We start from the raw sequence: 13235 nt of genomic DNA, 5'->3' as shown, positions 1-13235 counted from the left end.
GTTTGCTTGAGCATTGTTTTCAGTTTCTCTTGGGACGATTGTACGTCATTGTAAATCCCAAGAGAAATTGAAAACAATACTTATGCTAAAATGTTTTTTTTTTTTTTTTTTTTTTGGGGGGGGGGGGGGGTAAGGTGTATTATGGGAACGGTAAATACAGCGAATATAACTGACTTGACGTGGTCACGTGGGAATATTCTGGAAAGAATATACTACGATTTCCAGTTGAGTACGACGCGAACAAAGTTTGGTGACGAGGTTTCAACATAACAACGGCATTGTTGTCAAGGGCAAACTTCTCTGTTACCATTGGTAACAAATTTGTTTTTGTAACTGCCTTGCTCGACAATCTCGATGCTTAAATAAATAAAAACACTACAAATATCGTCAGCAACACTTTATTACGCTTTCAAATAAAAAATATATACACAGAGACAACGATAAAAGAAACAAATAACGAAATATATTATGCCTTAGCTGTTTTATATCGATGGTAACAGATCTGTGTTGAGAGTTGACGTTATGTTTAACGTGCGTCACTTTACCTTCCTCGTTAGAGTTACTGTTCAACTGAAATTTTATCGTTTTCCAACTCCAGGGATTTTCTAGCAGCTTTAAGAATTCCTTCAGCTTTAAATAATATATCTTTCTCAAGTGCAAAATGAATAATTCGCGAACTGAAATGAAGAACATTTAGCGTTTCGTAAAGCTGACAAAAGCTAACACTATTTCGGATCGAAATTTCAAAATATTAGCCAATCAAAAAATTGCTCAATTAAAACTGACGCCATCTTGGATCGAAATTAGCCAATCAAAAAATTGCCCTGTTTCTCGAGAGGTCCTCCTTGTATAAAAGAACTTTGGCGGTCAGTACCTGTAACGACAAGTTACCAATGGAAACAGAGAAGTTTGCCCTTGACAACAATGCTGTTGTTATGTTGAAACTTCGTCACCAAACTGTTGTTCGCGTCGTACTCAACTGGAAATCGTAGTATCGCATTTCATGGACGGTCTAAAGGACTGCTCGGCTTCATCGTTGGGCAATGCGAGAAAGTCGGAGAAGAAGTAACGTAAGCGTAACGCGTTCTCCAGTATTGTTCGCATTGTTCGACGAAAACGAGACTGCCTGCTGTTAGTCTACAGTCAAAACGTGACGCTAAATCATTTTTTTAACATTGAAAACGATGTGCAAAAGCGAGATTGGGTGGTAACTGCTCATTGTCCCTGCTGGCACAAAGTGAATACCAGATCTAAGGAACTGTTTATTCAGGTTTATTAATATACAATGTGCTTATGACTCGGCACGATTGTTTTTGCTTTTGTTGTTGTTGTTGCTGCTTCTGTTACTAATGTAGCAGCAGTAGTATTAGTATTAGTAGTCAAAAGCTTGCATGATGCAGAAAGGGGAAGAAAGGTGGGAAAGTGACAGGAAAAGCGGGGTCACCTTCCTTTTTTTTACCCCGGAAGGGAGCCTGCTCGCAGCTTCACCAGGCTGCCTATCTGCCTTCCCACACAATTACGCTTCCTGCTGTCTTTCAACAATGGGATACAAACTGTCAGAAACGAAAGGAAATAAAACAATAGAGAGGTTAAGCATGACGTTTACGGCAAACGGCAAACGGCAAAAATAATTCTGATTTTGCTCGCTTTTTCTTTAGCACTTAAATAAAGCCAGTCGAAAAATAGGGAAAAAAATCCCTTAATCACAGTAAATGCAAACAGTTTCCCTAAATTGTACAAACGGCTAAAATCAGACACCAAAAGTTCGATTTTTGCCGTTTGCCGTAAACGTCATGCTTAACCTCTCTATTAAGACGGCCACGATATACCACGAAACATTTGTTGTTGTAGTATACCTGTTAGTCATTTTAATTTTTGTGACATAAGTATTTTATTTATTAAATAAATTTGAAATACCTACTAAAAGGTGCCTGTTAATTTATATAAAAAAATAAAGCTATGTAAAAACGATGCCAACGGCAAATCAATATTCATAAACATTACCAACTATTATGTATGTTATGTTATTAATTATCAATGAACAATTGTTACATAAATAGTAATTCTCAAATTTTAATTGACAAATACTGCATAAATAGCAATTATTGCAACTTTTTTTTCAACGTGACAGGTAGATTCATTTCCTTCCTTAAGCATTTTGTTAAAAAAAAGTAAAAAACTTAAATTCCAATTCAAGTATCTGTATGAAGTCAAGAAGCTACATATACTTTACAGTACAGCACCCAGGTCCTGTCTCCTGCGTTCTTTAACTACAAACCTTAAATGAACATCATAATATATTTTTTTACCGATAAAACACCAGCTTCACAATCACTCTTGCGGCGATTTTCTATCATGAAAAGGGTAGGGACCAAGTTCCGATAGATTTTTCGTAAATAACGAAAAGAGAAGTATTCCTTGATGTTAAATCACCCCCGTCTTCCTGGTTGCTGTCCTAGCTGGCTGATCTACCGACCGACTGATTGATTGGATCGATCAGATTGATTGATTGATTGATTGATTGATTGATTGATTGATTGATTGATTGATTGATTGATTGATTGATTAATTGATTGAATCGATTAATTGATTGATTGATTGATTGATTAATTGATTGAATGATTGATTGATTGATTGATTGATTGATTGATTGATAGAGTGAATGATTGATTGATTGATTGATTGATTGATTGAATTTGATTGATTGATTGATATTGATTGATTGATTGAATGAATGATTTACTAATTCACTGATTCATCAATCGCAAACATCCCTCCAATGTATTATATTCTTTTTCAAATAAAAGTAATAAATAATCCGAAATATGTCTAGCCTGTGGCTAGGGAAAAGAAAAACAAACATGTTAATTACCTTTTATTGTATTTGTTTGTTCGTTTTTCTGTTGGAGGTAGCCTAAATTAAAATACCTTTCTCAAATAGCAGTTGTGGATCTAGGGGAAGTAAATAAATTTGAAATATAGAGGTGCCTGTTTATTTATAGAAAAATAAAATCTTTGTAAAAACGATGCCAACAGCAAATCAGTTTTTATAAAAATTATCAAATATAATGTATGTATGTATGTTATCAATTATCAATGAGCAATTGTTACGTAAACAGTAATTCTAAAATTTAATTGACAAATATTGCATAAATAGCAATTATTGCAACTTTTTGTTTTTCAACGTCACAGGTAGATCCATTTTCTTTCTTTTAGCTTTTTGCTTTAAAATGGTTTTTACATGGTTGCCCATCCCTTTCTACAACCTTACGCTTCTGCCTTGCTGCTTGCTTACCTGACTGACTGACTGAATAATTGATTGATTGATTGATTGATTAATTGATTGATTGATTGATTGATTGATTGATTGATTGATTGAATTGATGATAGATCGATTGAGTGATTCATTCTTTGATTGAATCACTGCCTCGTGTTCCACGTTGACTGCTACTAGCAGGAACAGAAACAGGCATCACCCATTCTTTTACCACGCGAGTCACATAAATGTCTAAAGGAACATCTAGGGATTCCACCTTCTTTGCACACTCTCCTGCCAGTTTCATTTCCCTCTCAGCTTCTTCGTCTCTTTCCAGGCCACTGAGAGCGACCGCCATGGCTTGATGAGTGAGTATTAGCTCCTCGTGTGTGTCTAACACCTCTTCTTGTAAAGCAGCAGCCTTCTGAAGGTGTTGCAGAGCGCTAAAGAGAGAATACTTAGAATTAATCTAATAGTCAGTGACGAGCACCACACCGACTGACTTGCCTCGGAACATAGCCTGCTCCAGGCGTTCGGTTATTTGGGAGCAGCGCGAAAAAACGGGGTTAACACGAAGAACGTAACGTCGAGTGGAAAAAAAATCGAGGGGTTCCCCCAACCAAGCGAACACCTGGAAGAAGCTACTCAGGACACAAATATTGGGGGTTTAAAGTGGAGTCCATGCAAATCTGGCTTTTGTGCAAACCTCTCGGTAAACTCAACAGTTCCGAAAAAAGGATAGACCGCGCGGTCGTACCTTGTGCCCAGTACAGTAATCTCGTCCCTAGACGGCTGGCTAAATTAAAGGCTTATTATAGAAAGCGCGTGCTTGTACATAACGTTTTAAATAACACGCCTGTATTCCATCTATTTTTGATTCGATTACCTCTGCAGAGGAGAACACTAGCAAGTAGACAACACTAGCTAACCTACCTTTCATATTCCTTTTTCTCGGAATAAGCCACGCCCAAATCATGCAAAGACCTCGCTGTTTCCTGATGGTGTCCCAGCAGTCGTTCTCGGATTTCAAGCGCTCGCCTGGTGAATTTGATGGCGTCGTCGTAGTCACCCAAGGCGTGGTAGCTACTACCAATCCAGTTGAGCGTTGTTGCCACAAAGGGGTGGTCACCAAGGATAGATTCATAATCGGGTAGTACAAAATTTAATCTCGTCTCAATGGCGGCCATGTGTTTCCGTTGCAGCATTTGTGAAGCTGTTAAATGTAAACACAAACAGAAGTTGTGAGACAGATATAGCCTGAACCAAGTGTTCGGTTTGTTGAGGAGCAACGCGAAAAACGGGATTAGCGCGAAGAACTATGGGAACAAGCTAGGGTTGCCATGTACCCAATATAAGCTATGCGATTGCCACATCATTACTCGATCATTAACTTATTCGGATGACATTAGTACATTACATACATTGCATTACTGTCTACTTCTAATTGTAGATTGCTCCTGGTTCTCAGATAATGATTTGAAGAGCACCTTTCCTTCGTTTTCGAATTGTTCCACAACATAAGAAGGGCGAGGGAGAGAGGAAGGGAAGGTTGGTATCATTGGAATCACCATTATGTTGTTTTCTTGGGCAGGACACTCGATACTCTTATAGGGCCCCTCTTTACCAAGGAGTACAACTGGAGTACCCAGGAGTACAACTGACAGGAAACTGTAAGGGTAACTTTGAGCAATCTGGTGAGGGATGGGGAGAAGGCTCCAATGTATACTGTACCTGCAAGATCGTTGTAGCAGGCAGCCAGCATAACCTTGTCTTTATTCTTCGTCGACTGTTCCGCGCGGTTTCTTCTAGATGTTAACGCCTGGTTGAGAAGCTCGAATCCGCTTTCAAAACGTCCTACGCGAACTAAACAGAAGCCAAGCTTGCTCAGACACTGGGCACGAGTGGACTCATCGAAAGCCGAATGGCTTGACATAATGTCATTCTGGATGTCATTTGCACGTGACAAAAAGCACTTGGCTCGATACAACGCTCTTGGACAGATGTGAGGTGTGCACGTACAGCTCAGGACTATTTTCATCCCGATCTCTGTCAAGCAAGCGCTGTAAAGATGCATGTCATATCTGCATCGATGTGAAAGTTTGCAGAAGAGTGACTCAAACTCTTGTTTCCTCATCATTTTGGCAAGAAACACGGCAGACTTGTTGAAGGAGCGAATGCAATGCTCCCTTGTTTTTTGGTCAACCTCAGGATCGTGATTGTCTCCGCACCATGCCATGGCTTCTCGGATGTTTTCCTTTTCGTCTCTGTAACAATCGATGGCAGACTTCGAATCCTGGCTTAAAAACTGTTTGCACAGTGTGACCGCCAAATCACTGTAGTGACGGATGAAGACCGCTTTAAATTCTGCGTGCTGGGGCATCAATGAAAAGAAATCTCTAATAAACGGATGGAGAGAGTAGTGACAGCTGCTTCGATCAAAGCGAAGGAGGGTGCTGTGTTTCAGACAACTGAGGCACGTCTTCAAATCAACACCAAGCAGTGCCTCGAACACAGCAAGAAATTGTTTCTGGGTGCATCTGTGTGGAAATGTGGAGATCATTAAAAGTACTTTCTGATTTTCCCGATTCAAACGATTAAAACAAACTTGAAGGCAATTATCTATGCGGTCCTCGTTCGCAATAAAGTCTGGATTAAGTTCTTTAATGAGCGAACAAGGTGAGCTGGTGGAAAGCATTCGAGTCAAGTTCCGTGGATTTTCCTTTTGAAGAATTGACAACACAGTGCAGATTACCAGCGGGATACCACCACAAACCCTGACCAGTTCCTTGATCAAGTCATCGGCCAGGTTTTCGTCACGCTTCTTAAACAGAGTTTCAGAATCTTTGTCACTTAATGACTGTAATTCAATCAAATCAATCGGAAACGACACGCTGAAATCATCCTTTTCTCTCGATGTTAGAACAAGATGAATATTTGGACTTTGTCCAATGTCCTTGAAAAAAGTCAAGAAGTCATCTTTCTTGTATTTTCCACGCATTTTGGCACAGTATACCTCAGATTCTTGATCGTTCTTTTCGTTGGAAACTTGATCCTCAAGATGTAGCAAGTTGTCAATATTTTCAATGATTAACAAGACGCTTTTGGATTGCAGGTCTCTTATGCGTCGCAATGTTTCCCATATTGGATCCTCCCCGGGAACTGCACCCAAGGCCTCGATGATTCTGCTTCCCAGGTCTTCCACACAGGTCACACGGCGAGTTTTAACGTAAGCAACAAACTTTCCTTTTTCGATCATCCTGTGAGCCACTTCTATTACTACCGAGGTTTTACCGTACCCAGGAGGCGCCACAACTTCAACAGCCTTGTTGGAAGTCAGGGTAGTTATGACTTGTTCGCAAGTGTTGTCGCGGCCTACTAAATCTGTACGGTCTGGCAGACTTCCACAATGACCGGATAGCTTCAAGGCCTTTGTAACTAAAAAAAGATAAGCAGGTACTTGTAAAAGAAGCATTGAAATAATTATGTGATTCCTTACAATCAGTTGAGCAGAAAGAGCTTGGCTTACTACGTAGACAAAGGAGCAAGTCATATTATACCTTGTCCGAGCAGAGCTGTACATAGAATGGCTGTAAAGTATACATACCAACAGTAAGGAACGCTGGAAAGACAGTGCATACCGTATAACTCAGAAGGCTACAGGACGCCTAACTGACTACGGATCGAGACAAGATTGCGTGCCAAGCTAGAGTACGTCTCTTGTGAGGTAAGGTTTTGTTGGCCCATCATTTTGGTAACAAAACAGTTGTAACAATTTGAACAATTAAGGGCCTCGTTTCACAACTTTGCTTAATTAAGGCTGAACTGAAGATGTTTTTCAAAATAGATTTTGGCATACTATTTTATTTCGCATTTGTGGGAATAGAAATGGTAGAGCGGATAGTGAAATGAAGTTAAAAAATGTATTAGGGTGTGAAACCTCACCTTGCTTAGAAAGAGAGCCGCATTCTTCCCTCTTGTAGCGACTGGACAGAGTCTCGCCTGTTGGATCGTTTATTGGTGTCTCAATGCTATGGCTATCGTGCAATGAAGAATTCAGTCGCTCCAAGGATGAATCTGGCGAAAAAGAAAATGGTCTGAATCACCAAAAGGGGCCTTTGTTTTCCAAAACCCGAATCCTCTTGAAGCGGGGGTTCTGAGACCTTTGATAGATCCTTGGTTTGATTTAAAAGCTGTTTAAAGGGTCCCCATTTCTCAGCCTACTGTTTTACCGATTTTTTAAATCCCAGTCCCATGCCAGTTCCATTGTTTAATTGTTTGTGATTCCCAGTCTGAGTGACCAAAATCTCATTTTCCTAGTGAACTGATTTGCCCAAATCCCAGTTTCATTTTACCCCTTCAGCACATCTGTAAGTGGTCGCCTAATTGAGGCAGATTATAATTAGGCAAGAACTACAGTTTTGCACTTACTGACTGTGTCTGGAAAGTGCTTTGATATAATTTGAATAGCGTCGTTGCGTTGAATCTTGTCCAGTGCCTTTACAACATCCTTTAAAGTCGTGTCTGGGAACTGAGCAGCCACCCACTTCATTACTTCCTTTGTTGGACTTGTTCCCTTTTGCCATGTTGATTCATCTGAAAACTCTTTACTGACTTCAGCTGGAATTTCCAGTTTGTGAGCCAGGTTTTTCCAGTTTTCAACAGCCGGTAGTTCACGATTGAGTTTATCCGCCATCACTTGCAAGAGTTCCGACCCAGGTTTCATGATATCCTTGAGCAGTACTTCATCTGCAGTTAAACAACGACAATTTTAAATCAGGTCTTCGGGCCAAAGAAGGCCAGATTAAGTGGCATTACCAGAGATTTACATGGGAGGCGCGGTTGCCTAATGGTTAGTGCGCCGGACTCCGGATCGAGCGGTCCGATTTCGAGACCTGGCCGGGGTCATTGTGTTGGGTTCTTAGGCAAAACACTTTACTCTCATAGTGCCTCTCTCCACCTAGGTGTATAAATGGGTACTGGCGAATTTACTGCTGGGGAGTAACCCTGCGATGGACTAGCATCTCATCCAGGGGGAGTAGCAATACTCCTAGCCGCTTAATGCTACAGAAACCGGGATAAGCTCCGGCCTGATGAGCCACTTGGCTCGAGAGCAGGCTTTACCTTTTACCTTACCAGAGATTTACGACAGTTCTCTGATTGGTTGTTACTAACTTGCCCACAGCAAATCATAACCGAGTAAAAACCAGGACTTTATTGGCAGAGGCAATACATGGTTCTCTGCCTCAGATGTGCTTCTTATGGGGGAGCAGGGAAATACAACAGGACGAGAGGCTCCTTCCTTCTCAAGGTAAAATAGAAACAAATCAACGAAATATATAGAGGATATACGAATTTTATTTTCGAGTAGTAAAATCAATATTTCACGAATAAGCGCAGCGAATGAGTAAAATGTTGTTTTTGAAAAGAGAAAATGAAATACATAAATCAAGTCACTGTGTCAACTCAATGTGTCAACTCACTGTGTCAACTCCCCGTCCCTCATTCTCAAGTTGTTTGCGGATGTTGCGTTTGCGAATAAAGCAAGAAAACATTAAACGAAGGATTGAGGGGTGGAATAGATTTATGATATTCATTCTGTTTTAGAAAATGGTATGTGTGTTTTGAAAGTTGTAAATGTGATGGGGAATTTTAACTTGTTTAAACAGGTACTGTAGTTTTTCTCCTGCCGAAGACAACAGGTTTGAAGAGCATGGAGCAAAAACTTAAACCGGGGAGTATTGAAACTGACTTCATTCTTTGTCCTGTGAACATTCAACTTACCTTCCATGTTCTGTTTTTGAATAACTAGGAGCAAATCATTTCTTGTCATTAAATGCAAAGTTTCCTTCAACTCCTTTAGAGCCATTTGGGGACGAGTGACCTCCAAATACTGGAAAAGTTGAGCGGTTGGGTTTTGAGTTGAACGTGTCTCGAACTTCCAACAGGCTTCCCTTGGCACGTCTAAATTCCTCGCCAAGTTATACCAGTTTCCCAAAACCGGTGACGTCCCATCCAGCGCTAAGGCAATTTCGTCTAAAAGACCAGCCCGAGGTGAAGGAGCTTGGATATTCTGTGACGTAATTACTTCTTGGACTTTTTCAGAGTCAGCGCAGCCAGCTGTCAGGCAAAATACTAACATTAACACACAAACATTCTCTCACCAGTGACACCAAAAATGTTCACTCTAACTATGTTACCACTTACTATTGTACCACTCCGTGATCACATTACTCCCCATTATGTAAACCTTACTCTTATTAAGCTTCCTAACATCGTTAAATTATACACCTGCCAGCTATTATACGACCACTTAATAGATGAAAAGCCGTCGAAGTACACCACATCTCTGGTATCTGAGCAACATAATTAGTTTCTCCAGAATAAATATAAGGGAATTTTGTCCCACTATTGAATGCTACTATTGGAACGACCTTCCTTTATCTATACGCAACATGCCAACTAGAAAACTTTTTAAAAAGACACTATACCAGTTTTATTATTTTTTTCCCAGTACTAACTACTTCATACTTCTTCCTCACCTTTGTTAAGTTTACTTTATTATCCTAAACTATTTTGTAATTAAATCAAGGGTATCAAATTAGCTTTCTATATTTTGCCCTTTTCACATTTCCCTTCTTCTATTTGCTAGACAACTTAGTTTTGACACTTTTGATAACTGGCTATTGAAAGTGGTAGTACTAGTGTTAGTGGCAGTTAGCTAAAAAATTAACTAGTTACATGACAACTTCACGCCAGTACCGAGAGAAACGTGGCATGGGGAGATGGAATCATTTCGACCTTTTTATAAGGCCGTATAAATTACCTTTCGTCGTCCGTAGACTTAGATCGTTTCTTTTGATCTTTACCAGCGCTGTTCGTAGCTGTTGAATGTTCAGTTCTGGTTGCGTGGCCTCGAGATATTCAAATAATCGGATAGTTGGACTGAAGTCCCTGTACTGTTCGAGCCTTGTGATGACCTTTTCGTCGACGTGCAGTTTCCGTGCCAAGTGTTTCCAGTTTTTTATTAATCTCATTTTTCTATCCAAGCATAACGCCAACTGATCTATAAGCTCGGGTTCATTTGTTTGGATGGTTGATAAATTTGAGCCTGCAGAATAAACACACAGGACAAAACAAAATAAAGGAAGTTATACTTTCTTGCCTGCTTCGCTCAAATAATAATAATAAAAAACATTAGGCCATCCCAAAAAAATGTTTCGTTTCCCATCGCCCGACCGACCCATTTTTTTCGAAATGTAAAAAAAAAATCCAGATTCACTAGTCAAAGAGGTAAGTACTTTAATTTACAAGCACACGATCCTGTTTTAGTAACGCTAATTGGTATGATGTGATGTCCTTGTCTTTAATTAACATTTAATTAACATCGATACTAAGTTTTTCAAAGGCTGTTTCGTGCCAAGGGCAAACGATTGTTCCACCATTCTCTGCGAGATTGACTGAAAGAAAATCTTTCGGTTCTTCATCTCTTGGCTTCTTAAATGAACCCAGACCCCTTAAAGTGTTCATTCTTTTTTTTTTTTTTTTTTGCCCGACCGACCGACCGACCCACCGACCGACAAGACCGACCCACCATCATGGGAAACGAAACATTTTATTGGGATGGCCTTAGCCAAATAATAAATTATAGAGCGTCATGCATCAGTTCAAGAATTATTCTAAATACTTCTTTGCAGTCCCCAGCTCGCGATCGAGTAATATATTCAAGGATAAAAATATCTGGATCAGCTAATAAACTGCATGCAACTTGCACTCACTGAAAGAAATACCCACATATAAAATAACTTAGCGACGCTGATCATGAGTCACTTTGTGAATGATCAGTTACTTGAGTTATAATTACATGTAATAGTTTTACTAATCTGGTATAATCGACCTTATGTCAATTGTGAGGCTAAATATAAGATGCTGCAGTATTAACTTCTTCGTAGTTGTTGTGATTAAAGAATCACGGAATCCAAGATTATTTTGTCACGATATCCTTAAGCATGCATATGTAAGATCAAAGAATGATATTTTTCAAGTTTGGAATCGATAGTGCTTGTTATTGTTACCTTGTGAAAGATATGTTAACTAAAATATTGGCTACAGCTAAAGTTGCCAAGGAAAATTATTAACTTCATTCGACTTCCGCCCTCAGTTCCCAGAAACCTTACGAATACAAATTAACTGTTACGTCGCGGACTGATACATATCGAAGTAAAATGCCAATTTTATATCTGACTGATGCCAGGAGTCAATAAAGGACTTATCTAACGATATTTTGCGATCTAATGGAAAGTGTTTGAGCCTATACTACAAAATTGCAAACATTTGCAACGGCCGTAAGTCAAAGTACTCGATTGTCAACGACATCACGCGAACAAATTTGCATTCGTACGCTTTCGCTAAATTTCTGCAATTAAATACTTTGCCTTTGCCAGGCAAATCGAAAAATGAAAAAAAAGAAGAATATATAAATATTACGTACCAGTCGAAAGCCCACTGCTTTTAGAAAAAGCCATGAGCTTTAAGCGACCAACCAGAGTCGTTAAATGTTCAGCACCACTGCATAATGAATGAAAGAAGTTGTTTATGTACACGGTATTTTCTCACAATTCTTGCAGTCGTCGCTCAGGTCAGCTTGTGTTATTTACTCGATATCCAAAGCACTTCCAACATCCCAAATTGCTTTAATTCTGTTTGGAGTAGAACCATTGTCGGAAGCACGGTGGCTATCGGTGTAGATGTAGCGAACAGCACAATCGTTACGTGTTTGACAGGTCTGACAACCTAATTTAAAGTGCCTTCTGATTAAAGTTCATTCGGTCAATGTCTTTCCCCAGGGTACTTAAGTAAGGCACAATGTGAAATGATACCCTCCCCCATTATGTGGCGTCGAATAGCATCTTTGCAAGCGTATTTTGACCTTTAAAAACGCCTTAGACTGGGATGGAAGGGAAATTAAGAACGTCTCCCCAGACATACATCGCACGTGAACAATAAGTGCCTATTTGGCCGACCGAAATAGGTAATTACGGATGCAGATATTATTATTTTCGTATGATTTACTATATATATGACCTGTGAATTCGTAAGATCTTCGATTTTTGAGAAATAATATATCCATCTAAAGCGGCTTTCAATGGGGCGAAAATTAGTTGATATCGAGTTGTGTAACTGTTTTGTTTTCCCAAATGCAAACAATTTATTTCATTGAATCATTCTTCCCCTAATATTAAAGGAACCTTCCCAAAACTCGGGTAAGTCCCAGGGACAAGTCCCCTCGACATGGGTGGGGTGTTAGGTAGCTGTTTATCAAACCGAAACCTGTATAACATTAAAGCATGTTCAGACATGTTTCGACAAATTAGAAAAAAAAAATAGAAAGCTATTTACATAATGCCCACCACATCGGTTTAATTTACAGTTCCATGGTAAAACCGACTTCCGGCGTACGCGTGCACCGCTCAGTTTAGAAAAGTGTGTTCAGATACAGTTAAACCCCTTTATAACGAAGCCCACGGTATAATAACGAACTTAAATTGACACGGTTTGCGGGAAAAAATATAGACAATCAGTGTATGGAAAGTTAAAAACGTAAGGAGGCCTAAGATCAACCCTTGGGTCTCCGGGGAAAAAAAAGGAGGGAGGGGGGGGGGGGCAGTTGTCAGAAGGGTTTTTCGTCTGACATCGAGGGGGGCCGGGGACGTTTTTATTTATATATATTTTTTTTTGTGGGGGAGGGGAGTAGGGGGTTATCGAAATTTTACGGTATGATCCCTGGCGCCACCTTAAAAACGGAAGTTTCTCTGGCGGAAATGAATTGAATTGAAGGTGAGTTAACGTCACCCAAAAGGATGATAAATTCAACAAGTTTCACTAGAGGGTTTCGTCCACCACAAGCTCGAATCACATACTCTTAGTGGACAGAAAGTTTCTATCCGGGGGAAAGAGGTAAAAAATCACAAAACTTTACGAA

At 39.8% G+C, this 13235-nt stretch overlaps 1 protein-coding gene across 1 annotated transcript; it reads right to left on the bottom strand.

The window, feature by feature from the left end:
* Window positions 1–3088: 3088 nt before the first annotated feature.
* LOC144655936 (uncharacterized) lies at window positions 3089–12131 on the bottom strand. The gene is made up of 8 exons (XM_078516126.1): window positions 11745–12131; window positions 10080–10364; window positions 9038–9373; window positions 7685–8002; window positions 7199–7330; window positions 4988–6691; window positions 4190–4469; window positions 3089–3699 (listed from the first exon to the last, which is right to left on the bottom strand). The coding sequence occupies exons 1-8, from the start codon at window positions 11776–11778 to the stop codon at window positions 3405–3407; spliced, it is 3384 nt and encodes a 1127-aa protein (XP_078372252.1). The 5' UTR covers window positions 11779–12131; the 3' UTR covers window positions 3089–3404.
* Window positions 12132–13235: the final 1104 nt, after the last annotated feature.

This window comes from Oculina patagonica, chromosome 1, assembly GCF_052425735.1.
Source record: "Oculina patagonica isolate OP01 chromosome 1, crgOcupat, whole genome shotgun sequence".
Taxonomy (NCBI): domain Eukaryota; kingdom Metazoa; phylum Cnidaria; class Anthozoa; order Scleractinia; family Oculinidae; genus Oculina; species Oculina patagonica.
The sequence above is the reverse complement of the archived record's forward strand: the minus strand, read 5'-3'. Positions and strand labels throughout refer to the sequence as shown.